The sequence below is a fragment of the Pocillopora verrucosa genome, chromosome 8 (genome assembly GCF_036669915.1).
Source record: "Pocillopora verrucosa isolate sample1 chromosome 8, ASM3666991v2, whole genome shotgun sequence".
Taxonomy (NCBI): domain Eukaryota; kingdom Metazoa; phylum Cnidaria; class Anthozoa; order Scleractinia; family Pocilloporidae; genus Pocillopora; species Pocillopora verrucosa.
Genome location: NC_089319.1, coordinates 3,568,239 through 3,594,696, shown reverse-complemented (window position 1 = coordinate 3,594,696; position 26,458 = coordinate 3,568,239). Strand labels below are relative to the sequence as shown.

The 26,458-nt window shown below is 38.9% G+C and overlaps 2 protein-coding genes and 1 pseudogene across 2 annotated transcripts; all 3 read right to left on the bottom strand.

Annotated features, from left to right (window-relative positions):
- Window positions 1-3,961: 3,961 nt before the first annotated feature.
- Window positions 3,962-10,727, bottom strand: LOC136283177 (uncharacterized; annotated as a pseudogene).
- Window positions 10,728-15,410: 4,683 nt separating this feature from the next.
- Window positions 15,411-17,368, bottom strand: LOC136283178 (fibrinogen C domain-containing protein 1-like). The gene is made up of 5 exons (XM_066171592.1): window positions 17,254-17,368; window positions 16,929-17,146; window positions 16,424-16,514; window positions 16,032-16,181; window positions 15,411-15,949 (listed from the first exon to the last, which is right to left on the bottom strand). The coding sequence occupies exons 1-5, from the start codon at window positions 17,366-17,368 to the stop codon at window positions 15,411-15,413; spliced, it is 1,113 nt and encodes a 370-aa protein (XP_066027689.1).
- A 2,972-nt stretch (window positions 17,369-20,340) lies between these two features.
- Window positions 20,341-26,150, bottom strand: LOC136282864 (uncharacterized). Its single transcript, XM_066170819.1, has 6 exons — window positions 26,036-26,150; window positions 25,843-25,929; window positions 23,406-23,509; window positions 22,157-22,175; window positions 21,299-21,448; window positions 20,341-20,929 (listed from the first exon to the last, which is right to left on the bottom strand). Exons 1-6 carry the CDS (start codon window positions 26,148-26,150, stop codon window positions 20,388-20,390), a joined length of 1,017 nt encoding a protein of 338 aa, XP_066026916.1. The 3' UTR covers window positions 20,341-20,387.
- Window positions 26,151-26,458: the final 308 nt, after the last annotated feature.

Here is a 26,458-nt window from a genome sequence, read left to right as displayed (position 1 = left end):
GTAAATCTTCCAGTTGTCGATTTTCATTGTCAGCCGCGAAAAATGCCAACACCAAAGCCACTGAATGCGTAGCTTTAGGTTTTTATTTTTGTATAAGGGAGCTCCTTAGTTTTCTTGTTGCATATCAGCTTTCTTATATTTGCCTTCCTCTGAGAGTCATTGACTCACAATTGAAATACTTCTTATCTATAATTCATGATTCCTTTTTATTCATCGCTTTAATTGCTCTTCAGTTTGCACGAAAATTTCTTTTGTTCGTCGCAGTTATAGGAAAGTTTGTTTGTACTTTTATCATTACCATTGATATTATAATTCGCCAAATAAACAGAGTGACTTTTGTTTTAAGGAATTTGCAATTAACGGGTCGACTTTGCTCACAAGAAACATCCATGCTGGAAGTGACATAATTAAAACAAAATAAAATAAATTGACTTTTTCACTTTGTTTTTATTAACATGGCATCGAGAAGACAATCCATTTCATCCTTTGAGTAATTATTTTTCTCTTAATTTATTAACAAGTGGATTACATCCACTTAGCTCTGATCACCTTATATCGCGTGAAAGTTTTCATAATCACTAATAGCCGTTCAAAATAATATACTCTGTTTAAAGTAAAGAACTACTGAGAACGTTGATACAGATGCCGAGAACATAAAACGTAATAAACCTGAGAGTAAGACATGAAGCGAACCTACTAATTTGCATCAGGCTGCAAACTTTTTGTAAACAGGTGACATTACCAACTCGTGCTTCAACATGTTATCTTTGCAGAAACGAAACGAATATATATATATACATAAGTTAAAGAATTAAAGAGGACGCATCGATTCTCTGTGACTCTGAGTTTCGCGCCTAAGCGCTCGTCAGACAGAACTGAAAAGTTGAAAAGTTCTGTCTGACGAGCGCTTAGGCGCGGAACTCAGAGTCACAGAGAATCTATGCGTCCTCTTTAATTCTTTAACTTATGTATACTTAGCTCTGCTACCAAAGCATTGAAAACTTTATTCCAAGATAGACTCTACCCCCACATTCATTTATATATATGTATATATATATATATATACACGTATGACACCTTAAAAAGTTACGTCCGTCCAAATTAACATTTTTTTTGTCATTCTCAGCTCTCAGATCGATAAATCGAAAAAACTGGTAAAGTTCTGAATTTCTCTGTCTTGTTACCTATAAAACTAACAAGATCGTTTTATGCTCATTAAGAAAGGCGAAATGAAGACCTCCTATTTTTGCTTCGCCAAATTATTTAGAGCTATATTTTTTTAGTACTCAAGAACTAAAATTCCTCTCGGCTTCGCGTTGAGCAGCTCTTACGCTTTTCTCGGGAACGTATCTGTTGAATCATACTTAACAGATGGAGAAGCCTTGACTGTGCTTTGTTTTGTTGTAAAGCACGCAGGAAGCGGCCAGAGCACGAGAGAAGTGGAGAGAAACACGAGACGTAGACAATTTTAAAGTGAAATGTTCAGTGAAATCCGGCTAAATTGTGGCTCAGAATATCACGCAAGTTTTTTCACATAAAACATCAGAAAACAAACTGCTCAATACGGGTGTTTTATGAAGGAACGATAGCCAAATTTACAGGAACACGAAGATTGCTTGAGATGACAGCGCCGTTAAACTCGGCTGCTGTGACTGATGTGGCCATCCACCCAGTGCATCAGAAAGGATATCAGAGCAAGCTCTTTGTTGTTCACTCGAAGGGCGGCCGATGTAATTTGTTAGGCTTTCTTCACTGTGATTACCGGAGATGGACCTCAGCATGATTGCAGTCGCTCTGGCACCTTCATGATTAGTATGAATTATAACAGTTGTGCCGGTTTGGCTATATTTTTCATCGTTCCTGTTTGTTCTGTTTAGTTTTGAACACAAAACTTTGTACAGTATAGGAGTGTTAGCTGTGTTTGTTTTTTATTACCGTACGTAAGCTTGCAATCTAACTGAGTGTGAAAACCTTCTAAACTCGGACTGTCCATTTTGTTTCTCTTTGAGGACTTTTGTCTCTCCTCGCGTTATAACAACGTAAATTACGGCGCTTGGCATGTTTACAAAATTTTTTTTGTAAGGTCGATTTCTTATAATCCTTAATAACAAAGGGGAAAAAAGTCACACTTACCTTGAGCGAGGTACTAATTGGAAAGTCATAAGTTTAAACAATATAAACACGGTCTCTGTACACCTTGTGCTGCAGTGGTCGTATATTCCCCACTCACGGCAGAGCCGACAACCAGCAGTTTTGGTGTGCTTCTTATTTCCCGTCACAATCGTCCTCGGCTTTGTTAGTCGTTTTTACTGCTCGGTCGCCTGACGCTTCGGGGCGCACACAAAGCGCATCCCCGCAGGCGACTCACTGGGATAAAGTAGGCAAGAAAAATTGAAGACAGTGTGGTTGATCAAATCAAACCTAAGGTGTTCAGTTTGATTGTAAGCTTTAACATGTTTAACTGGGATAATTTTGCTGATTATGTCTCGGAAACAAAACTGAATTTTACAAAGTCTTCATACTTTTACCAATCAAAGTCAGCGCTGACTTAAATAATTCCTTCTTTAGTCACCTCGAGTCAGTTGTATGTGGTTAATCAAATCAGATAGACTTTCGATCCATAATAATGACAATAATAGTAATAACTTTATTGGCTTCGTACAATGATGGTTTATTCAGAAACTATTACAATGAGATTATGTAAAAACCAAAATGCAATATAAACACTGCAAAGAATATCAGGAACACAGTATTATGTATTACGCTTATGCAATATGCTTAAACTATATCGATTTATTGAAATATTCGTCGATGTTGTGTTTGTATCTTTGTCCAAGGCCGGTTTGCCGACGATTTAGGCCAGTGTGCCAACAACCAAGGCCAGTTTGCCGATTACTTAGGCCCTCGCTGACAACTTGGGCCAGCTTGCCGACATCCCATGCAAGGCCAGTTCGCCAACAACCCAAAGAAATTCACCGACAACCACGGGCGGATGCCAGTCGTTTCGTACCCAGCTAAGACCATTCGTACTCAGTTAGTTAAGTCGTTCCGTACCCATACTAATGAAGTTTGGGAACGGAACGGGAATGAAAAGGTTGTGTGTGTCTGTCCGCATAATCATCTACATGTCAAATATTTACAAAATCACTTTAGAAATAGTTTTACCTTGAGCTTTTTAAACATCAAAATCTACTGAAATTTATTATTTTAAAATTTCGTGTGTGAAATGGCTACGTCAACCCTGCTGTAATGTGTTTTTTTTAATAATGTTACTACATCTTCTAACAAATTTGTCTCAGCATTTCTATTACAAGTTTTCCTAATGAAATTTGCATTTCTAAGTGAACTATTGTTATGAAATTACCTTGACCAACCAATTTTTTCTAAAAGCAATGGTTGTAAAAACAAACTCAAACTAGCAAACCAACTGCAAATCAAAACAGAGCGATAAATTGAAATAGTCTCCCTGAATGATTGTAGTAGGAGATTTTAAGGAGGCTTAACTCAACGTCAAAGCAAAGGTACCGTTAAGTGTTGTAAAGACTCGCTTGTCCGTAGTACCAGTCATTTCTTATCTCCAGAAGGGGGAGGGGGGCTGGGGTAGAGGTCGGTCGGAGGATTTTACAACACAATCTACCTAATCCCCTAAGGCTCCGAAGTATTTGAATAAGAGGTGAAATACCAACTCCTCCAAGACGTTCAGGCCACAAACTAACATACGAAATATAAAAACGAAAACCTCGCAAATTGTTCGAATGATAAAAAACAAATAAAAAAAGTTTGAAAGCTCGTTACATCATCACGTCTTACTTTGCAGAGAAAAGTTTTACAGGAAAAGTGGAAGCGGATGTAGGTGTTTCCAGGCCTCAACGAACAAAGACTTTCCAGAAATCGCCAGAGGACAACGCAAAAAATTCGTTAGAAATATAGTCGTCACACTCCCATCTTTGATTTCCAGGAATCAACAACCAGTGATATTTGTAAGGACATAAAAGCCGTGGTCGGTCAATGTCTCTTTTGCCGACGGTGGGTAACCCCACTGCTGGCCTTGCCATTGGTGACAGACTCCAGTTATATTGGAGTAATCATCTTTCATTCTATTAAACGAGCCACACGCCAAAGGTCGCCTATCCGTCTGACCGCTGAAGTACTGGACTACAGCTTCACCAGAGCTGTTTGCAGCTGTGGTCACGTGGATCATTCGTCCTTTTTGTTTGTTGCAGTGGAATCTCAGCTGAGTGAATGACAAGTGTGTTCTCAGTTCTTTCATGGCATCCTTCGTGATGAACAGCGTCTTGTTGTCGTGACAGTTGCTGATTTCACGGTAAGAAGACTCAATCGAAAGCTGTCGCGAGGACGGGTCGTCTACCACAACGTTGGAAACAAGAAGCCAACCTCCTGGAAAAAACGAATGAAATCTGGACATAAGACGCGATGCCTGCTCCAATTATTATTGCGGTATATACGTAACGTAACTACAACTTCATTGATTGTCTTTTATTTTCCAAAGTATTTTTTACCTCCGTCAGTTGTCATGTCACAGTAGACCTTTATAGGCTTTCCGTTCTTCTCAGGGTCGATCCAGTACTCCCCGTCTTTTTGAAAGAAACCTGAGTCTCGGATGTCCTTACAGGAATGACCAGGCTGATTGTAATATAAGCCTCTGGTAGCTGAAAAGGAAATGAGGTCTGATCTTGATGGGTTTATTAATCTTCACACACCGGTTAAGACGCTGAAAAAAAGGTTAAAGCTATATGCAAACTTAAACACGACTGTCCGCATTCATCTTCAGAAATAGGTTATAAAAGGGTTTCTCAATTGAAAATTCCCAGCATCCTCATAGCACTTAATAGTCATGTATTTTGTTTGGCAACGTCTAAGACAGAACTTTTCTAGAATAGTCACACCGCTTACGTGTTTCACAATGTTTTCCTTTGTATCTTGGATGACACTGGCCGCTTTTGGTTGTTTGTTTTCGCCCGCGAGAAACATCTATGCAGGAGGCCTGAATAGTAAAATAGAAAGATGAACTTTTTTCCTCCTGTTCTGCCATCAATCGTTGTTCAGAGTGAACAAAGCTTGTTTTCTTGTTTTCAGTATTCAGATGCTTAATGTACGATTTTTAAAAGGAAATTTGACGTTACCCTTACACTCTTGTCAACACTCAGAATACTCTATACAAGCAGAAATGAAACCTTTTGGGTCGAAGGTTGTTGCAAAACGGGAATTGCACAGTGATGGAGATAGTTAATACACGCTTGGAGAAACGTTTGCCCGAGACTTTTAACAGCCCGATGTAAGCCAATAGCGAATGATTCTCTCAGTTTCCATTATTATACAGCAGTAGTTCCGAAACATTGTTCTTGGCGGTGAATAAGATAGAAAAGTTATCAACAAACCTGCTTAACCCAAAACCCACCTGAACAGAGCTATAGTATGTAGATCCTTTCTTCTTTTTAAAATGACCTGGCTTCATCTGCCGTGTTGTATTATTCAACTCACAGCAACGTTTTCCATTGCTGTCACCGGGATGAACATTGATCGACATACAGCTGTTATTTCCCATACATTTTAACTGGCATTCAAACTCGTCCACAACAACAGTGGTCCGGATAACATGACCCACCAAGGCATGTTCTTAAAGGAAAAAAAACGTTCTTTCTAGTGAGTATTAGCCGTAGAAAGAGAGTGTGAGAATGGGTGTTTTCTTTTTTCTTTTTTTTTTTTTTTAACTATTTACTCACCGACTCGAGTTTCAAAAACGCTTCCACAAAAGTCTTTGTTTGCCAGGACAAACAGGATTCCCAAAAGGATGTTTAGTATAACAATAGCAAACTGGGTCAGCCATAAAACAGCCATACTAAAATTGGCCGTTTTGAGTGAAAGACAAGTGTGTTCTCAGTTTTTTCATGGCATTTTCTGTGATGAACAACGTTTTGTTCCAGTGGCAGTTGCTGATTTCACGGTATGATGACGCAATCCAAAGCTGTCGCGAGGACGGGTCGTCTACCACAACGTTGGAAACAAGCAGCCAACCTCTTGTGCAAAACGAAGCCAACATCAACCAACATGAACTAAATGTTTCAAACATCATGAAGTAGAATTTCAGAAACTCAAATCCAATTCAGTTCCTTTACTTTTTTTTAACATGATCGATCATTTGCATCTCACCTCCGTCAGTTGTCATGTCACAGTAGACCTTTATAGGGTTTCCGTTCTTCTCAGGGTCGATCCAGTACTCCCCATCTCCAACGGAATATCCGGAGTCCCGGATGTCCTTGCAGGAATGGCCAGGCTGATTGTAAATAAGCCTTTGATAGCTACAGGAGAAAATGTGGTGTTGTCTTGTTAATCAACACACACCGATATGAGTGCACGAGAGCCTGAAAATGCTTAGTCAATGCGTGGCTGGCTCGCCATGATGGGCCCGTTCACTTATTTGAAAGCTGAAATTCCGCTATAGGGTATCAATAGAACGAAGATATACCTTCTGATGATGGGATTGTCAGAGATATCTCACTGGGTCCCCTTTCTCGCTTGGCATTTTGTTGTGCAATCCAAGATGGTCTATTCACACCGGCGAATCCCACCAAAGCAAAAGATCCTCTGAACTCTGTCAGATTGAGTAGATCATCGGTGGCGCCAACTCTTTTTAGAGCGTCAATCGCTGGTGATATGTATGTCGAGCCTTCATCTTGAATGGCGACCAAAACGATTTTTCTGCAATTGGAACAAACATGATTTTTCCGTGAGAATGGCAAACAAATGCATTTTATTACAAATTACGAAAAAAGTGCAACAACGAAAACCTCTATGAGGCATTAATGTGCTAATATTTTGAAATAAGTTCCCCACGGAATTAACCGAATCTCGTTTTGTGAGCATATTTCTGATTCAGTTTCGGATAGGAGTTATTGCGACAAATTTTCATGCGTTTGACATTGGAAACAATCCCGAACGGTCGTTAGAAAGAGAAAAATATGTATCTTTTAAGAGATTATGAATTCTTTTTAAATGAAAAAAAAAGAGCTGGGGCAGATGTACTTAAAATGATGTGGGATCCATGATGTTTGTGCACTGAACTAATCATATGCCACATTTTATGGTACTGAGATTACAGCGTAAAAGACCAGTTCCTCTTTAGAGGGTTGGATGATCATTCTCTTCCTTTACATTTGTTTTATATCAGCTTTCGTTTTATTTTGTTCTATGAACATATATAAAAGCACGTCAATGTGGCACATACTCTCCTTTGATTCCGTTAAGGTAATCTCTCAGGTGAATACCAGCCAAACTATTCGCATGAGTGTCAAATCCTTTGGCTCCTAGAACAGTACCTGCAAATGAAAAATGGTAATAAACGTTTCCCTTCCACTACAATCAAGCTTATAATGAAGACGTAAATCTTCCAGATGACTGGTAGCTTAAAGAGATTATAATTATTCGAGCTGGAGTTAACCCCGCAGCTTTTAAACCGAGCACATCGTTCTATTAAATTAGGACCATGAAGTCGATAGGGAGACAGCGGAGCTTTTTCGGGAGAGTCGTCAGAAGTACGGTTTTAGTACCTGCCTTTATTTGGCCCCAGATAAGTAACCCTTCATGATGATTTTGGAGTGCTCCAGCTGCTTCCTAAGTGCTTTACAACGGAACAGAGCACAGTCAAGGCTTCTCTATTTGTTTCATTAAAAAGAATCCTTTAAGTTTCCCACGCATTACTTTCAATTTTCAAAACAAACCTTGATTTCAAAGCAAACATCAATGTCGTCAGCATGCTCTATACTCTCATAAGCATGCTACAATAAGCCAATCAGAATCCTTGTTAGAATGGTTCAAATAATTTGATCGGTTGAACAAGACTAAAGCCGTCAAAAGTGTCAAACCCTCTCAGTTCACAATCTGCAATAGTTCATAACCTGAAATATTTCGGCAGGTCGAATTTAACACTTTCGCCAAAGGTTTCCAGTTTTAATACGGAATCTGAAAGTGAAATATTCAGTGAAATCCGGCCGAATTGTGGCTCATAAAAACCCGCAAGTTTTTTGTCATGACAGTTAGAAAACAAACTGCTCAAGGCGTGTGTTTTATGTATGAACGACAGCCGACTGATTCGCAGGAACATGAAGATTGCTCGAGATGACAGCGCCGTTAAACTCGGCTGCTGTGACTGATGTGGCCATCCACTCAATGCATCGGAAAGGATATCAGAGCAAGCTCTTAGTTGTTCACTCGAAGAGGGGCTGATGTAATTTCTGATGCTTGCTTTACTGCGATGATCGGAGATCGCCATGATGAGCTAGTTGCGATGGACCACAGCATGATCGCAATCGCTCTGAGACCGTTATGATTTGTATGAATTGTAACAGTTATGCCGATTTTGTTAATTTTTCATCATTCTTGTTTTTTTATGTATCGTTTTTAAACACGGAACTATATATCATATACGAGTGTTAGCTGTGTTTGGTTTTTATCACCGCACGTAACTAAGCTTACGTATAATCTAACTGAGCGTGAAAACCTTCAAAACTCAGGCTGTTCCGATTTCGTTTTCTCTTTGAGGATTTTTGTCTCTGCTCACGTTAAAATAACGTCAATTGCAGCGCCTGGCATGTTTACAAACCTTTGTTTTGTTCTTCTGTTGCTACTTGCCGGCTCGTTTGTTCCGAAATTTCACTTCAATTACCGAAAAAAAGCAAGAGAAAAGTACGAGAAATGGTGGAACATAGTACAAATTAGTGGATGGCGTGACTCAGCTCTGTCTTTTTTACCCTGATAGAGCGCTCTTTCAACAAATGACAGCGCGCTTTATCTCCGATCTTGATTATAATACCTGTCATAGCGTTGATAACAACCACGTTATGGCCTCTGATGTGTGGAGAATAATCTTTTCCATTCACTTTGATGTAAGCAATGCCACAAGTGTTTGCTATGATTCCCAGATCCTCGCAACCTTCGCTGCGGATGAATACTCTCACCACGGGAGCTTATAATTAAAATCATGAAACAAAAATGAAAGCTAATTTTCCTTTTTTCAACCATAAATATAAATGAACTTATTATAAAGAACAGGAGTCTTGGTTTCACTCTGCTACAACATACAGTGAGTAGAAGTAATGTTTGTAATGTTACTTTATCGCCCAGTATTATTCATAATATTTATTTCTATATCTAGGGTGGATATAAGGGCATGTCTGAGAAAAAAAATGTTTTGCCCAGAGGTGAAATATTTTGGTCACAGAATTAATTTCGGATACTTTTGGAGTCGCGAATGTGTTATACTTTAATTAAACATCCAGCCGGCCGGACCGCAACACAACAGTTTTATGCTTCACATACGCTTCCGTTTGTGAGATTCTGCATGTGTTCACTCGCCACTTTATGTTTTGTTTAAGTTTGTTCTCGACAAGTTCCGCTAACGTCATGACTCATTTATAACAAAGTCAGTAACATTATCCTAAGTCTCGAGCTGTCAAAAGGAGGCAACCAGTAATGATTATGCAATTTAATTTGTCTAAAAAGCTGTGAATACGTAACAGGCAAAATCTTCTGACCACTTACGCATTTGGCACCGTGTTCCTTGGTATCCCGGATGACACTGAGCGCTCTTAGTGGGTCGCCTTTGCTCACGAGAAATATCCATGCAGGAAGCCTGACACAATTAATACAAAAATAAGGAAAGTTGATTTGTTTCCCGTTGCTTTATTGACACTGCATCGAGACAAAAAGAAAATTTGCTTATCCATCTCATTCTTGGAGAATTTTTTCAATTGTGTTCTCTTTATACAGTACAAAGTGGATTACATCCATTTAGCTCTGGTCACGTTATAAACGTGAAAGTATTTTTGATGAAGAATAGCCGTTTAAAATAAAATATTTTTTCAAACTAAAGAACTAGTAAGGACGTTAATACAAATGCCGGGAACATACCGAAAACATTGTCAACCTAAGACTAAGAGATGAAGGATACCTAATAATTTGAATCAGGCTCCAAAGTTATTATTGACAGGTGACATCATCAACTCGTACTTCAACAAGTTATCTTCGCAGAAACACAGCGGTTATAGGTATATAACACATATGTTCAACTTATGTTCTACGAAGAAATGAAACTACCCATTTTTGTTTCGCCCTCAACAGCCAAATTCAATGGCTGTGTGAAATAAAGAGCTATGTTTTTTTGCACTCAGGAGGCTAGAATTGTCATTCCAATCAAGCTAAAAACTATTAATTTACCGAATATCTTCGGCATTTGGCAATTATATACGGTAACCATAAAACTTAGAACCAACCTGAGCAGAGCTATAGTATGTAGATCCTTTCCTTTTTCTAAAATCCTCTGGCTTCATCTGCCGCGTTTTATTATTCAACTCACAGATACGTTGTCCAATACTGTCACCGGGGTGAACATTGATCGACTTGCAACGGTTGTTTCCCATACATTTTAACTGACATTCAAGCTCGTCCACAACAACAGTCGTATACAAAACATGACCTGCTAATGCATGGTCTGAAAGGCGAAACAAATGGACTGATGCTTTTTCACCTGAATATATGTAAAACAAAGCATAAGAATAGAGAAGATCCTAATCGTTCAGTTTGAGTTTTAACTCACCCATCTGAGTTTCGAAAACGCTTCAACAAAAGTCTCCTTTTGCCAGGGCAAACAGGATTCCGAGGACGATTTGAAGAGTCACAATGTTAAACTGGAGCAGCAATAGAACAGTCATTCTACTTTATTTCTGTATTATCGCTCTTCTTATCCAAGCGGAACTTCTTCACTTGATAAACCTATTTTGCATTTAAATCAGCCTCCCTTGATTCGTCTTAATTTGTTTCCCTGTACAAATAGGGCCCCTCCTTATTGGAGGACAATTTCAATTAAAAATAAACATTATTTATTATTAAAAGCTGTTTTTCATCTTAGTTTAAGTCCTTTAATAGCTTTTGAGGGCTTATTTTCTCTCTTTTTAAAAAAAGGTGGCTTTTTTTTTCCCCATAAAATAAAATTGTGAGCTTTGAAGGAGTTAGCACACTTATCGAAATTTTCACATTTTGAAACAACCTTAATGGTTGGAAAGGTCCAAAGTAATTGATTGCCTATCGAGAAAACAGTTGTCAATCACAAAGTGAACTTTTCCCATAATATCAACTTTAATTGGCTTTTGGAGTGGAGATCCACCAATTTATAGTTCGTTTTTACTTAAAAGTGAAAAGTTAAGAAACTTAGTGTCTTTTGTCCGGTGGGATGGAATCCAGCCAAGTTTTGGCTCACGAAAACGTACACTTTTTTTGGTAAACAATTACGAAACAAAGAGCTAAAGACTTGCGGATGAAAAATGCAGCAAGATTGACCGAACTTGCGACAAGTGGGAAGATTTGAAAGCTGCCTCCCTGATTTTAACTCGAGTATAATAGGAAATGTTAGAGCGACCCTTCAGTTGATAACTCGTTAGAAATTCAACTTGACAACATATGTAGATAATCCATAAATCCATGAAAATTTCTTTTGCTCGTCGCAGTAATAGAAGAATTTGTTTCCACTTTTATCATTATCATTGATAATCTAATTCGCCAAATCAACAGGGTGACTTTTGTTTTGAGGAATTTGCAATTAACGGGCCAACTTTGCTCACGAGAAACATCCACACAGGAAGCCTGACGACAAGTGATTTTTTCGTTTTGTTTTTCTTGACATGACATCGAAAGGACAAAAACTCATCCATTTCATACTTTGAGTAACTTTTTTTCGCTTAATTAAGTACCAAGTGGATTACATCCGTTCAGCTCTGATCACCTTATATCGCGTGAAAGTTTTTATAATCGCGAATAGCTGTTCAAAATAATAAACTCTTTTTTAACTAATAAGAACGTTAATATTGATGCCGAGAACATAAAATGTAATTATCCTGAGAGTTAGAGATAAAGCGACCCTACTAATTTGCATCAGGCTGCAAACTTTTTGTAAACAGGTGACATTACCAACTCGTGCTTCAACACATTACTTTTGCAGAAACGAAGGGAATATATATAAATATATATATGTATATGTATACATATACATAAATATACACATATGACACGTTAAAACGTTACGTTCGACCAAATGAACATTTTCTTTCTGTCATTCTTAGCTCTCAGATCGATAAATAGAAAACCGGTAAAGTTCCAGTTCCGAGAAATGGTCGGACATAGTACAATTTGGCACATGGCTTTAGCTCAGCTTTGCACGGGGGAAGAGCATGCTCTTTCCACCGATGACAGCAAGCGTTTTACCCCAACTTCATTATAAGAATTATTCACCTTCAAAACTGAAAATTATCCGAATATCTTCGGTATATTGGCAAGTACTTACGGTAACCATAAAACTTAGTATCAACCCGAGCAGACCTATAGCATGTAGATACTTTTCTCTGTTTAAAATCTTCTGGGTTCATCTACCGCGTTTTATTTTTCAACTCACTGTTACGTTGTCCGATACAGTCACCGGGAAGAACGTTGATCGCGGACTTGCAACGGTTAGTTCCCATACATTTTAACTGACATTCAAACTCGTCCATGGCAACAGTCGTATGCACATCATGACCTGCTAATGCATGGTCGGAAAGGTGAAAAAAAAAAAAAAAAAAAAAAAAAGGATTAATGTTTTTTCACCTGAATATATATGAAACAAAGCATGAGATTTTGGTCCCATTTTTTCAGTTTGAGTTTTAACTCACCCTCTTGAGTTTCGAAAACGCATTCACAAAAGTCTCCCTTTGCCAGGGCAAACAGGATTCCGAGGACGATTTGAAGAGCCCCTCCTCCATATTTTATGACCGTGATGAAAAATCCATCAGGTGTAATATATTGCCTGATTTTTTGTAGGTTCAAACACAAATGATAAATGTGGCCTCCCGTAAAATACGCATTACGGGGTAGAAAATGTAAGAAAAATCTTGTGCAGAATCAGGCTTCCTAGGAGCAACTTGACGTGAATGTGTTTAAAAATATACCCGATGGCTACTATATTTTTTTGGTAAAGCAAATTTAGTGTATCAAAATATATCTTCCCGCAAGTTTACTTTTTCCTTTCTTTTTTTTTTCTGATCTGTAATGCTTGTTCAAAATAGTGGTAATGTCTGTACTAGAGCCATTTGAGCTAATCACAGTTTCTGTTCCCCCCCCCCCCCCCTCCCACCAGGCACAAAGAAAAGAACACAATGGCCCGGCTAGTTCTTGAGCCCAGACCTCTCGGGCCGGAATCCAGTGCGCCAACTATTTTACCACCGCCTCTGTGGGTTCAAAGCCACTCAGATCATCTGAGCGGGTGGTACTGTTTTGGGTACAGCTGGAATTTCTATTCAAGTATTCAACTCGATTGCTGATGAACGAGCGCAGCGAACGAGTGAGATGTCGAGTTGAACACTAGAAGAGAAATTCCATATCTACAAGCAACAATTTATTATTCTCTATTTAACATTCATTTGAATTTTGGTCCTCTTTTAGTTTCAGTCAGTATGATCGTGTATCCATATTTTGGGACTAATTACTATAACTCTATAGCTATAATTCCGGCATACTCTGACCTTGCAATAAGGAAAGGGTAAAAATTGGCAAATCTTCCAGCAGTCGATTTTCGTTTTCAGCGGCGAGTAATGCCGTTACCAAAGTTACTGAATGCGTAACTTCCGGTTTTTTCTTTGCGCATTTTGGTTTTCTTTTCCTTCTAGAAAAGTTTTAACGTCACTGTCCGTAGGTGATACGGATTTTTCAGTGTTTTAGAGGTCAGATAGAGAATAATATATGGGCACGCGTGATATGGAATTTTTCTTCCAGTGTTTAACTCGATAACTCACGAGTGAGTGCAGCGAACGTGTGAGATGTCGAGTTGATCACGAGAAGAGAAATTCCATATCTACAAGCAACCGTGTATTATTATGTTTATCATATAAACACAATAGCCTTTTACTGACAAGAAAAGCCGACTTTATCAATGAATGAAAATAGAAGGATCAGCAGTTTCCGAGTGAAAATCGTACAGTGTGTTGGCGCTAAAGCTAAAGATAAAAAAAGTGCTTTGAATCACGATTACAAAAACAACGATGGGCGTTATTTTCAATTTACAAAATTATCATTTATTGACTTTGTTCCTACCGACAGAAGAAATCCTTCAGGCAATCGGCAAAAATTGGCCTGCGGCAAATCTTTCATTTGTCGATTTTCGTTCTCAGCCGCGGAGAAACGCTATTACCAAAGCCACTGAATACGTAGCCTTCGGTTTTTCTTTTCGTATGTTGGTTTTCTTTAAGGAAGGTTTGAACGCCACCGTCTGTGAGCGATATGGATTTTTCAGTGTTTTAGCGGCCGTAATCCAAGAGAATGGTGAAGTTGGTGTTTTTTCAGCATGACCGAGTAGCGCGAAATGATAATGACGTGTCAGCTGCTGATTGGCGATATCAAACACACGTGAAAAAATATTGTATTTGATCACGTGTGTTCTTACGGCTGTTCTCGGGGCTGGAAATCCTTGTCTAACACTGTAGTTTATATGATAAAATCCGAGAACATTCCGACAAACGACTTTGGATTGAGAATGGTAAAGACTTTGCTGTTCATTCATCAACAAGTGACGTGAAAGGCGAGTGACGTGTCAGCAGCTGATTGGCTATATCAAACACACCTGAAAAAATATCGTATTTTTCTACGTGTGTCGTTAGAGCTTTTCTCAGGGCGGGATATCTTTTTATAACACCACAGTTTATATATGATAAAAGTATGCATCCACCAAAACTTTTGTCGCATTATTTTTTTGAGTGTTTTTTTCTTTTGCACAGAATGGTAGGTACAAGTTTCCACACGTTTTCATGACTTGTCGTTTAATAAATTGTTGATGAAGTAAACGGTGCAAACTTTAGGTGTAGAGTAAATATGACGTTGGACAACAGCTTTAAATAAATTTGCCAATCGCAAACTATCCACAGCAAGTAACTTGGTGAACTCTACATAATCATGTTCATGTTAATTTTTCAATTATTGCAGCGTAAAAAAAGGACGCCATCCAAGGTCAAATTTTCAATGAGAACAAACAATAGTTCTTAACAGTAAACGGTTTGAGTCCGGGATGACAGGTGATCGTGGTCGTACTGACAGTTGTCAGTTGTAGTGACTGTCCTTCTCAGCTATCTCAACACTGGTAAGGTAATGAACTAGACTGTATTTCTCCCAAAGAAAACTGCAAGAGATTTTTTTTTTCTAATGAAAACTGCTTAATATACGACCCACTGCAAATATTACAGATTTATAAATTTTAGTCTGGTGCAAGTAGATTTTTTGATAATATTAAGCATTTGATAACTTCTTATAGTAAGCTAGTAGCTAAAAGTTTTTTAAGGCTGTGAAAGTACACGTATTTGACTGTCGCAGTTTAGGCCTTAGCGAACAAAGACTTTCCAAAAATCATCAGATGACAGCGCAAAAAATTCTGAACCAGACTCCAGGTAGTCGTCGCACTCCCATCTTTGATTCCCATTTGTCAAAACCCAGTGATAATGTCCTGGTACAAATAAAAGAGGATCGTTTAACCTTTCCCGTGTGTTATAGAGGAATCCCCACTTCATATGGTACCATTGATGACAACTTACCGTTGCTCTGGAGTTATCATTTTCCATTCTATTAAACGAGCCACAGCTTAAGGGGCGGGAATCCGTCTGACCACTGAAATACTGGACTACAGCTTCACCAGAGCTGTTAGCAGCGGTAGTCACGTGGATTGTACGTCCTTTTTGTTTACTGCAATGAAATCTCAGCTGAGTGAAGGACAAGTGTGTTCTCAGTTCTTTCATGGCATCCTTCGTGATGAACAGCGTCTTGTTGTCGTGACAGTTGCTGATTTCACGGTAAGAAGACTCAATCGAAAGCTGTCGCGAGGACGGGTCGTCTACCACAACGTTGGAAACAAGAAGCCAACCTCCTGGAAAAAATTATTATTGCAGTATATACGTAACGTAACAACAACTTCATTGATTTGCTTTTATTTTCCAAAGTATTTTTACCTCCGTCAGTTGTCATGTCACAGTAGACCTTTAGTGGTTTTCCGTTCTTCTCAGGGTCGATCCAGTACTCCCCGTCTTTTTGAAAGAAACCTGAGTCTCGGATTTCCTTACAGGAATGACCAGGCTGATTGTAATATAAGCCTCTGGTAGCTGAAAAGGAAATGAGGTCTGATCTTGATGGGTTTATTAATCTTCACACACCAGGTAAGACGCTGAAAAAAGTAAAAGCTATATGCAAACTTAAACACGACTGTACGCATTCATCTTCAGAAATGGGTTATAAAAGGGTTTCTCAATTGAAAATTCCCAGCATCCTCATAGCACTTAATAGTCACGTATTTTGTTTGGCAACGTCTAAGACAGAACTTTTCTAGAACAGTCACACCGCTTACGTGTTTCACAATGTTTTCCTTTGTATCTTGGATGACACTGGCCGCTTTTGGTTGTTCGTTTTCGCCCGCGAGAAACATCCATGCAGGAGGCCTGAATAGTAAAACAGAAAGGTGAACTTTTTTCCTCCTGTTCTGCCATCAATCGTTGTTCAGAGTGAACAAAGCTTGTTTTCTTGTTTTCAGTATTCAGACGCTTAATGTACGATTTTTAAAAGGAAATTTGACGTTACCCTTACACTCTTGTCAACACTCAGAATACGCTATACAAGCAGAAATGAAACCTTTTGGTTCGAAGGTTGTTGCAAAACGGGAATTGCACAGTGATGGAGATAGTTAATACACGCATGGAGAAACGTTTGCCCGAGACTTTTAACAGCCCGATGTAAGTCAATAGCGAATGATTCTCTCAGTTTCCATTATTATACAGCAGTAGTTCCGAAACATTGTTCTTGGCGGTGAATAAGATAGAAAAGTTATCAACAAACCTGCTTAACCCAAAACCCACCTGAACAGAACTATAGTATGTAGATCCTTTCTTCTTTTTAAAATGACCTGGCTTCATCTGCCGTGTTGTATTATTCAACTCACAGCAACGTTTTCCATTGCTGTCACCGGGATGAACATTGATCGACATACAGCTGTTATTTCCCATACATTTTAACTGGCATTCAAACTCGTCCACAACAACAGTGGTCCGGATAACATGACCCACCAAGGCATGTTCTTAAAGGAAAAAAAACGTTCTTTCTAGTGAGTATTAGCCGTAGAAAGAGAGTGTGAGAATGGGTGTTTTCTTTTTTCTTTTTTTTTTTTTTTAACTATTTACTCACCGACTCGAGTTTCAAAAACGCTTCCACAAAAGTCTTTGTTTGCCAGGACAAACAGGATTCCCAAAAGGATGTTTAGTATAACAATGGCAAACTGGGTCAGCCATAAAACAGCCATACTAAAATTGGCCGTTTTATCTTTCTCAAATGGAGCTCCTTAGTTTTCTTGTTGTATGTCAGCTTTCTGATATTTGCCTTCCTCTGTAAGCAGAACGTCATTGACTCACAATTGAAATACTTATTATCTCTAATTCATGATTCCTTTTTATTCATCGCTATAATTGTTCTTCAGTTTGCATGAAAATTTCTTTTGTTCGTCGCAGTAAGAGAAGAGTTTGTTTGCCTACTTTATCATTACCATTGATAATCTAATTCGCCAAATCAACAGGGTGGCTTTTGTTTAGAGGAATTTCCAATTAACGTCCGTCCAAATTAACATTTTGTTTAGTCATTCTCAGCTCTCGGATCGATCAATCGAAAAAACCGGTAAAGTTCCGAATTTCTCTACCTAGTAACCTATAAAATTAACAAGATCGTTTTAAGCTCAATAAGAAAGGCAAAATGAAGACCCCCTATTTTTGCTTCGCCAAATTAGTCAGAGCCATATTTTTTTTAGCGCTCAAGAACTAGAATTCCTTTCAGCCTCGCCATGAGCAACTCCTACGCTCTTCTCGGGAACGCATCTGTTGAATCATACTTAACAAATGGAGAAGCCTCGACTGTGCTCTGTTTTGTTGTAAAGCTCACAGGAAGCGGCTAGAGCACGAGAGAAGTGGGGAGAAACACGAGACTTAGACAAGTGTTTCTCCCCACTTCTTGAGTGCTCTGGCCGCTTCCTAAGTTCTTTACAACAGCACACAGCACAATCGAGACTTCTCTATTTGTTTATATATAAGGAATCCGTTAAATTCCCGATACATTACTTTCAATTTTCAAAACAAAATGTATTGCCAAAGCAAAGAACAGTGTCGTCGGCATGCTCCGTACTCTCATAATGCGCGCCACAATAAGTTGATAGGAATACTTGTTATAATGGTTCAAATAATCTGATTGGCTGAAAAAGACTAAAGCTGTCAAAAGTGTTAAGCCATCAAAGTTCACAATCCGCAGTAGGTCTGATCTGATCAAGGTTGAAGAACGGGGAATTCATTTTCCTGTTGTTGTTGTTGTTGTTTCATTTTAGAATGCAAATTATAAGCAGGTGGTCATAACAGCCTACTCCCCGAAAACTTATTACATAATATCTTTTGTCAATTAGGTCCGCGCTTTTTAAACAATAGCTTTGGATGAATCAATTTTAATAAAGTTGTCCGAGTTCCTACTTGAAGGAAACTGGTGTCAATTTTCTACTTACGGGCACTATTGCCAATTTAATAAATCGACGGCGGTTCAGGGTGGCCTCAACTCTTACTCACGAAGCACAGCAAATAAAACGATTCTTTCAGTGCGTGACCGCCGAGATTGTGACACGCTGACTCGAGTAGCGTTAACTGTACTCTTATTAACAACGGCAATTTACCCAATCAGATTGCGACATTACTGCCAATTGTGGTAAAATTCCTTATTTACTTCCTAGTCAAACTTTTTTTTACTCATTTCCGTAGGCGGACGCTCGCGTGGGCGAACGTGGACACTTTTGGACTTTTGTTTTGTTTACGCTCTCTCGTTAGCAGACATCCTATGGATAGTAATTGACTCTTAGCGATAAAATCTGTCTTAAATTTGCAATCAACAAAGATATGGTATCTTACAGGGCAAAAGAAAAGGGGGGATAGATTTTGCCAAATCTTTATTTGTCCACGGGAAAGCAAGTTCTCCGTTCGTTTGACTTGAATAAGAGTTAAACATAACGCTCTCCCGTAAGGGACATCGTCCTTTTTTTCTTCTTTAGTATCCGCGTCGGGGAATGATTCTCTTTGGCGGACACTTCTACTGACGAACACCTTTTCCAATTCCCCGAGGGTATCCGTTTACGAGAGAGTTGACCGTATTCCTGCAAAGTTATGCTCTTGTTTCCTTTTTTCTAATCTGTAATGCTGCTTCAAAGAACGTAGTTATGTCTGTACTCGAGTCATGTGACCATTCCAGCCGGAGCCTCTCCAGGTTTCTGTCCTCTACCCTCCCCTCCCTCTTTCCTTAGCGTTTCATCAAGCTTTACTGACAATTCACTTTTACCCATTTATACTCCTGGATGGAGAGAGGCATTGTGAGAGTAAAGTGTCTTGCCTGGGAACAAAAAATACTAACCGGGCCAGTTCTTGAGCCCAGAGCTCCCGATCCACAATCGAGCGCGCTCATCGCTTATCAGGCCACAGCGCCTACAGTTTCAAAGCCACTATACATTAAATGGGTAATGCGAGGCCTTTTCCTTGTTGCAAGGTCAAACAGTGGCGGAATTATGTGTATTGAGTTAGTCTGTGCCCGAAAAATGGATACACGATGATCATTTGGCTGAAGCGGACCAAAAGAGGACTAAAATCACATGAATTTTACAAGAATGTAGCCGGAACAATATTCGTTGAATGATTTTTCGGAGCGTTTTTATGATGGTGCAAAGAATGGCAGGTACACACTTCCACACGTTTTCACAACTTGCTGTTTTATAAATTGTGATTCAAACGTACATAGCTACAAGCTTAAGATGTAGGCTAATTGAGATGTTGGACAGCAGGTTTAAATAAAAACTCCTGCTAAAAGGTTACCAAGCCGCAAACTAACAAACATCGTGCGACCTGGTGAGCTCTACATGTTCATGTCCATGTTAATTTTTCAATTGTAGCAGTCAAAAAAAAAAAAAAAAAAAGACGCAGTCCTTGGTCAAAATTGTAATGTTCAAAAACAATAGTTCTTTTGTTTTTTAATCTCAACACTGGCAAGCTTATGAGCTTAGACAAGAGAATAGAAAAGTTTGTATTCTCTTTCCTTAGCGGTGTTTTTTACAGGGAAGAGTGCCCGTCATTTTCTACTGATGAAGGACGCTTCATTCAACACTCGGCACTAATATTACTAATCTATAGATTTTAGTCTACTTAAAATAAACATTCAAGAACATTTAGCATCGCATAACGTTTGAGCCAGTAATTTCAAATTTCTCAGGACCAAGTAAGCAGATGTAGGTGATTTGTCGCTCTTATTTCCTAACGAACAAAGACTTTCCAGAAATCATCAGAGGACAGCGCAAAAAATTCTGTATGAGAGTTCTTCTTGAAGTCGTCGCACTCCCATCTTTGATTCCCATTTGGCAAATACCAGTGATTAGCGCGTGGTAAATAAAAAGGATGATCGTTTAACCTTTCCTGTGCGACTTTTCTTGATCCCCACTTCATATCTTTCCATCCATGACAACTTGCAGTTGTTATGGAGTTATCATCTTTCATTCTTTTAAACGAGCCACAGCCCAAAGGGCGCGAATCTGTCTGACCGCTGAAGAACTGGACTACAGCTTCACCAGAGCTGTTAGCAGCGGTAGTCACGTGGATTGTACGTCCTTTTTGTTTACTGCAATGAAATCTCAGCTGAGTGAAGGACAAGTGTGTTCTCAGTTCTTTCATGGCATCCTTCGTAATAAAGAGCGCCTTGTTGTCGGGACAGTTGCTGATTTCACGGTATGAAGACTCAATCGAAAGCTGTCGCGAGGACGGGTCGTCCACCACAACATTGGAAACAAGAAGCCAACCTCCTGAAACAAATTTATAATTTAAAATATCTTATAACAAACCAAGAAAAATATTGAGTTCACTTGTTTTATCAACTGAGTCGATAATGTAAATTGGCCACTGCGGAAAAATTCTAAAGCTGACGTTTCGAGCAATTGCCCTTCGTCAGGCAACCTAACAAAATAAATACATCAGTGGCCAATTCACATTACCAACTCAGTTGATGAAACAAAATTATCACTTTACTACCCAACGACGAACCTTTCAAGCATTTATTTGATACACTAAGCATTCATTCGATACTTTTTTCTAGGAGTAGTATCTGAAGAACGTAGCGACAACTTTCTTCAAAGTGTTTCATCTTTATATTATCATCTTGATTAATGTCTTACCTCCGTCAGTTGTCATGTCACAGTAGACCTTTATAGGCTTTCCGTTCTTCTCGGGGTCGATCCAGTACTCCCCGTCCTTTTGAAAGAAACCTGAGTCCCGGATGTCCTTACATGAATGGCCAGGCGAATCCTTATATAAACCTCGGACAGCTACAGAAGGAAATGTTATGTACATTAACGAGCTTCATAGTCTTCACACAACAGTATCACTGCTCAAGGGTCTCAAGAGACTATCATCTTATCCAAAGGAATTTTTATGATGCTTGAGTTACCGCTGCATCGCGAGTTCCTCACCGTTAGAAAAACATTGTTTTAGTCAGGTTTTGTGGATCAAGTCATGGAAAAAATCGAAAAAAGCCGTACGCTTAAAGCAAAGTGGCCAACTGGCAAAGAATCAAATCAGAACCGTTTTGGTTTTGCAAAATCACTAATTAGTTAAGTTACTTTTGATGGCATTATTCGAGCATTTTTTACATTCTATTTTGTATTTGCTATAATACCCCACAAGGTAGCAATTATAGCTGACAGGCCTCACAATATGACATATTTACATCACAAGGGGTGTCACTGGTATTGCACAAACAGCATGCATCTTGAATAACGGCGCGGTTTCTTCGAATTCTTAGCTTGCGTCAAATTTGTCCTATTTCATCGAAAAGCTTAGACCTCGCCAAAGTGACCAAATCTCGACCATTTTAATCTGCAAAAATACTTTATCTTACGCTTCAAGCTGTAAGATTGCAGCAGATGAAATCTAGGTAATTTTTTTTTGGAACGGTCTCTCAATAAACTTTGCTAGAATCCTCTCGCCATCCAGGTGTTTGATACTGTGTTTTATGAATCCCGGATGAAACTTACCGACATCCAGGCAGGCGACCTAACAAAATAAATACATCATATCAACAATAGTACATTAAATCATTTCCCGTTAATTCTTAGATCGACATTTTTTACATGTTTTCAAGCCTGATATAATAGGTCCTGTTCAAAATTTATAGCGGCTCTGCTATAAAAATTCAGCCCCGACGACCTAGTCATAACATAACTTTTACACTACCCACTCCCCCAGTGCAGCAAAATTTTCACTCCGATAATTATCTCGATCAGTTACGAGCTTTTCCGCCTCCCTTCGGCCAAAGTCCCTCAGGACTACCAATTACTCAGGACAGAAAATGTTATGAGAATCTTGTGCAGGACCAGTGAGGCTTCGACGTGAATGTGTTTAAAATTATGCCTGATGACAAATTCAGTGTATCAAGATGTATGTTCCCGCAAGGTTACTTTTTTCTTTTTCTCTCTGTTTTCTGATCTGTAATGCTTTTTCAAAAAGAGTGGTAATGTCTGTACTTGAGTCATGTAGCCAATCAGACTGGAGCTTATCCCAGTTTCTGTTCTGTCCTCCCCCCCCCCCTCTCTTTGTGAGGCATCCCTGACAGTTCGTTGTTACCTGTTTTACTCCTGGATGGAGATAGGCACAAAGAAAAGAACACAATAACCCGGCTAGTTCTTAAGCCCAGAGCCCTCGGCCCGGAATCCAATGCGTCAACTATTTTACCACCGCCTGTGCAGGTTCAAAGCCACTTAGACTATCTGAGCTGGTGGTACTGTTTCAGGTACAACGTGCATATTTTCCCTGGCACAAATTCATAGTATGCCGGAATTAGAGCTACAGAGTTAGTCCGTGCCTAAAACACAATCATACTGACTGAAAGTAAAAGAGGACCAAAATTCAAATGAATGTTATGTCACTAATAGTACATAAGTGCGTAGATGTAGAGTTTCTCTTCGAGTATTCAACTCGATAGGTTACAAGTAAGCGCGGCGAACGAGTGAGATGTCGAGTTCAACACGAGAAGAGAAATTCAATATCTACAAGCAACAATGTATTATTTTGTTTATCATATAAACACAGTAGCTCTTTACTGACAAGAAAAGTTGACTTTATTAACGAATGGAAATAAAAGAATTGACAATCTCCGAATAAAAATCGTAAAGTGCGTTGGCGCTAACTCTTAAGATGGAAAAATGCGTTGAATCATGATTACAAAAACAACAATGGTCGTAATTTCAATTTAAAAAAATTCTCATTTGTTGGCTTTGTCCTTACCGACAGATGAAGTCTTTCAGGTAAACGGCCAAAATCTGCCTGTGGTAAATCTTCCAGTTGTCGATTTTCATTGTCAGCCGCGAAAAATGCCAACACCAAAGCCACTGAATGCGTAGATTTCGGTTTTTATTTTTGTATATCGGTTTTTTTTCCTCGTCTAGGGAAGTTTGAACCTCACTGTCTGTCAGCGGTACGGATTTTTTAGAGTTTTAGCTGTCTAATTCGAGAAAGTTCGAAAAAAATCGAAAATTGTGTTGGCGCTAAAGCTCAAGATGAAAGAATGCGTTGAATCTTTCTAAAAGCAAAATTGGGCGTAATTTTCAATTTACAAAATTCTCAGTTATTGCCCTTGTCCTTACCGACTGAAGAAATCTTTCAGGTACACAGCAAAAGTTGACAAGTCTTCCAACAATCGATTTTCGTTCTCAGCGGTGAGAAATGCAATTACCAAGGGCACTGAATACGTAACTTTCGCTTTTTTCTTTTGGTATTTTGGTTTACTTCCTCTTTTAGGAAAATTTGAATGTCACTGATACGATACGGATTTTTCAGTTTTTTAGCAGCCATAATCCGAGAACATTCCGAGAAACGACCTTGAATTGAGAATGGTGAAGACTCGCCGTTCATTCATCAACAACAGACGTGAAAGGCGATTGACGTGTCAGCAGCTGATTGGCTATATCAAACACACCTGAAAAAATATGGTATTTTTCTGCGTGTGTTGTTAGAGCTTTTCAAGGCTGTGAAAGTAGGTGTATTTGACTGTCGCTTTTAGGTCTTAGCGAACAAAGACTTCCCAAAAATCATCAGAGGACAGCGAAAAAAATTCTGTATGAGAGTTCTTCTTGAAGTCGTCGCACTCCCATCTTTGATCCCCATTTGGCAAATACTAGTGATTAGCGCTTGGTAAATATAAAGTAGAATCGTTTAACCTTTCCTGTACAACTTTTATTGATCCCCACTTCATGTCTTTCCATTGATGACAACTTGCGGTTGTTTTGGAGGAAAACGCAGCTGTGAGATGAATAATAAAACACGGCAGATGAAGCCAGGTCGTCTTCAAAAGAAGAAAGGATCTAAATATTATAGCTCTGTTCAGGTGGGTTGTGGGTTAAGCAGGTTTGTTGATAACTTTCCTATCTTATTTACTGCCAAGAACAATTTTTCGGAACTACTGCTATATACTAATGAAAACTGAGAGAATCATTTGTTATTCGCTTACATCAGACAGTTTAAAATCTCGGGCAAACATTTTTCAAGCGAGTCTTAACTATCTCCATCAATTTGCAATTCCTGTTTTGCAACAACCTTCGAACCAAAAGGTTTCATTTCTGCTTGTATAGCATGTTCTGAGTGTTGACAAGAGTGTAAAGGTAACGTCAAATTTGCTTTCAAAAATCGCACATTAAGCGTCTGAATACTGATAAAGAGAAAACAAGCTTTGTTTACTCTGAACAACAATCGATGGCAGAACGGGAAGAAAAAAGTTCACCTTTCTGTTTTACTAATCAGGCCTCCTGCATGGATGTTTCTCGCAGGCGAAAACAAACAACTAAAAACGGCCAGTGTCATCCAGGATACAAAGGAAAACATTGTGAAACACGTAAGCGATGAGACTGTTATAGAAAAGTTATATTGTAGACGTTGTCAAACAAAATACATGACTATTAAGTGCAATGAGGATGGTGGAAATTTTCAATTGGCTCCTTTTTAAAACGCATTTCTGAAGATAAATGTGGACCGTCGTGTTCAAGTTTGCGTATAGCTTTCTCCCCTTTTTTCAGCGTCTTACCTGGTGTGTTAAGATTAATAAACCCATCATGATCAAACCTCATTTCTTTTTCAGCTACCAGAGGCTTATATTACAATCAGCCTGGTCATTCCTGTAAGGACATCCGAGACTCACGTTTCTTTCAAAAAACGGGAAGTACTGGATCGACCCTGAGAAGAACGGAAAGCCAATAAAGGTCTACTGTGACATGACAACTGACGGAGTTAAAAATACTTTGGAAAATAAAAGACATTCAATGAAGTTGTTGTTGAGTTAGGTACATACCGCAATAAAAATTGGAACAGGCATCGCGTCTAATATCCAGATTTCATTCGTTTTTTCCAGGAGGTTGGCTTCTTGTTTCCAACGTTTTGGTGGACGACCCGTCCTCACGACAGCTTTGGATTAAATCTTCATACCGTGAAATCAGCAACGGTCACGAAAATAAAACGCTGTTTATCACGAAGGATGCCATGAAATAACTGAGAACACACTTGTCCTTCACTCAGCTGAGATTTCATTGCAGTAAACAAAAAAGAACGTACAATCCACGTGACTACCGTTGCTAACAGCTCTGGTGAAGCTGTTGTACAGTATTTCAGCGGTAAGACGGATTCCCGCCCCTTAGGCTATTGCTGTCACCGGGATGAACATTGATCGACTTACAGCTGCTATTTGCCATACATTTCAACTGGCATTCAAACTCGTCCACAACAACAGTCGTCTGAATAACATGACCCACCAAGGCATGGTCTGTAACGAAAAAAAACGTTCTTTCTAGTAACTACTAGCTATACAAAGAGAGTATAAGAATCGGTGTTTTCCTCTTTTCTTTTTTTATTTAGAAGTATTTACTCACCGACTCGAGTTTCAAAAACGCGTCCACAAAAGTCTTTGTCTGCTAGGACAAACAGAATTCCCAAAAGGATGTTTAGGCTAACAATGGCAAACTGGGTCAGCCATAAAACAGCCATACTGAAATTGGCCGGTTTATCTTTCCCAGGTGGAGCTCCTTAGTTTTTCTTGTTGCATATCAGCTTTCTTATATTTGCCTTCCTCTGAGGGTCATTGACTCACAATTGAAATACTTCTTATCTATAATTCATGATTCCTTTTTATTCATCGCTTTAATTGCTCTTCAGTTTGCACGAAAATTTCTTTTGTTCGTTGCAGTAATAGAAGAGTTTGTTTCTACTTTTATCATTATCATTGATAATCTGATTTGCCAAATCAACAGAGTGACTTTTGTTTTGAGGAATTTGCAATTAAAGAGTCGACTTTC

What these genes read in the sequence shown, in the direction of transcription:
- LOC136283178 (XM_066171592.1), bottom strand. Translation starts at nt 17,368, where the DNA reads ATGGCTGTTTTATGGCTGACCCAGTTTGCCATTGTTATACTAAACATC. An exon ending in CATACTATAGTTCTGTTCAG is followed by an intron (nt 16,515 to 16,928) that starts GTGGGTTTTGGG and finishes TTTACTATTCAG; the next exon opens with GCCTCCTGCATGGATGTTTC. An exon ending in AGGAAAACATTGTGAAACAC is followed by an intron (nt 16,182 to 16,423) that starts GTAAGCGGTGTG and finishes TTTCCTTTTCAG; the next exon opens with CTACCAGAGGCTTATATTAC.
- LOC136282864 (XM_066170819.1), bottom strand. Translation starts at nt 26,150, where the DNA reads ATGGCTGTTTTATGGCTGACCCAGTTTGCCATTGTTAGCCTAAACATC. An exon ending in ATGTATGGCAAATAGCAGCT is followed by an intron (nt 23,510 to 25,842) that starts GTAAGTCGATCA and finishes CTACGCATTCAG; the next exon opens with TGGCTTTGGTGTTGGCATTT. An exon ending in TGACATGACAACTGACGGAG is followed by an intron (nt 20,930 to 21,298) that starts GTAAGACATTAA and finishes AATTTGTTTCAG; the next exon opens with GAGGTTGGCTTCTTGTTTCC.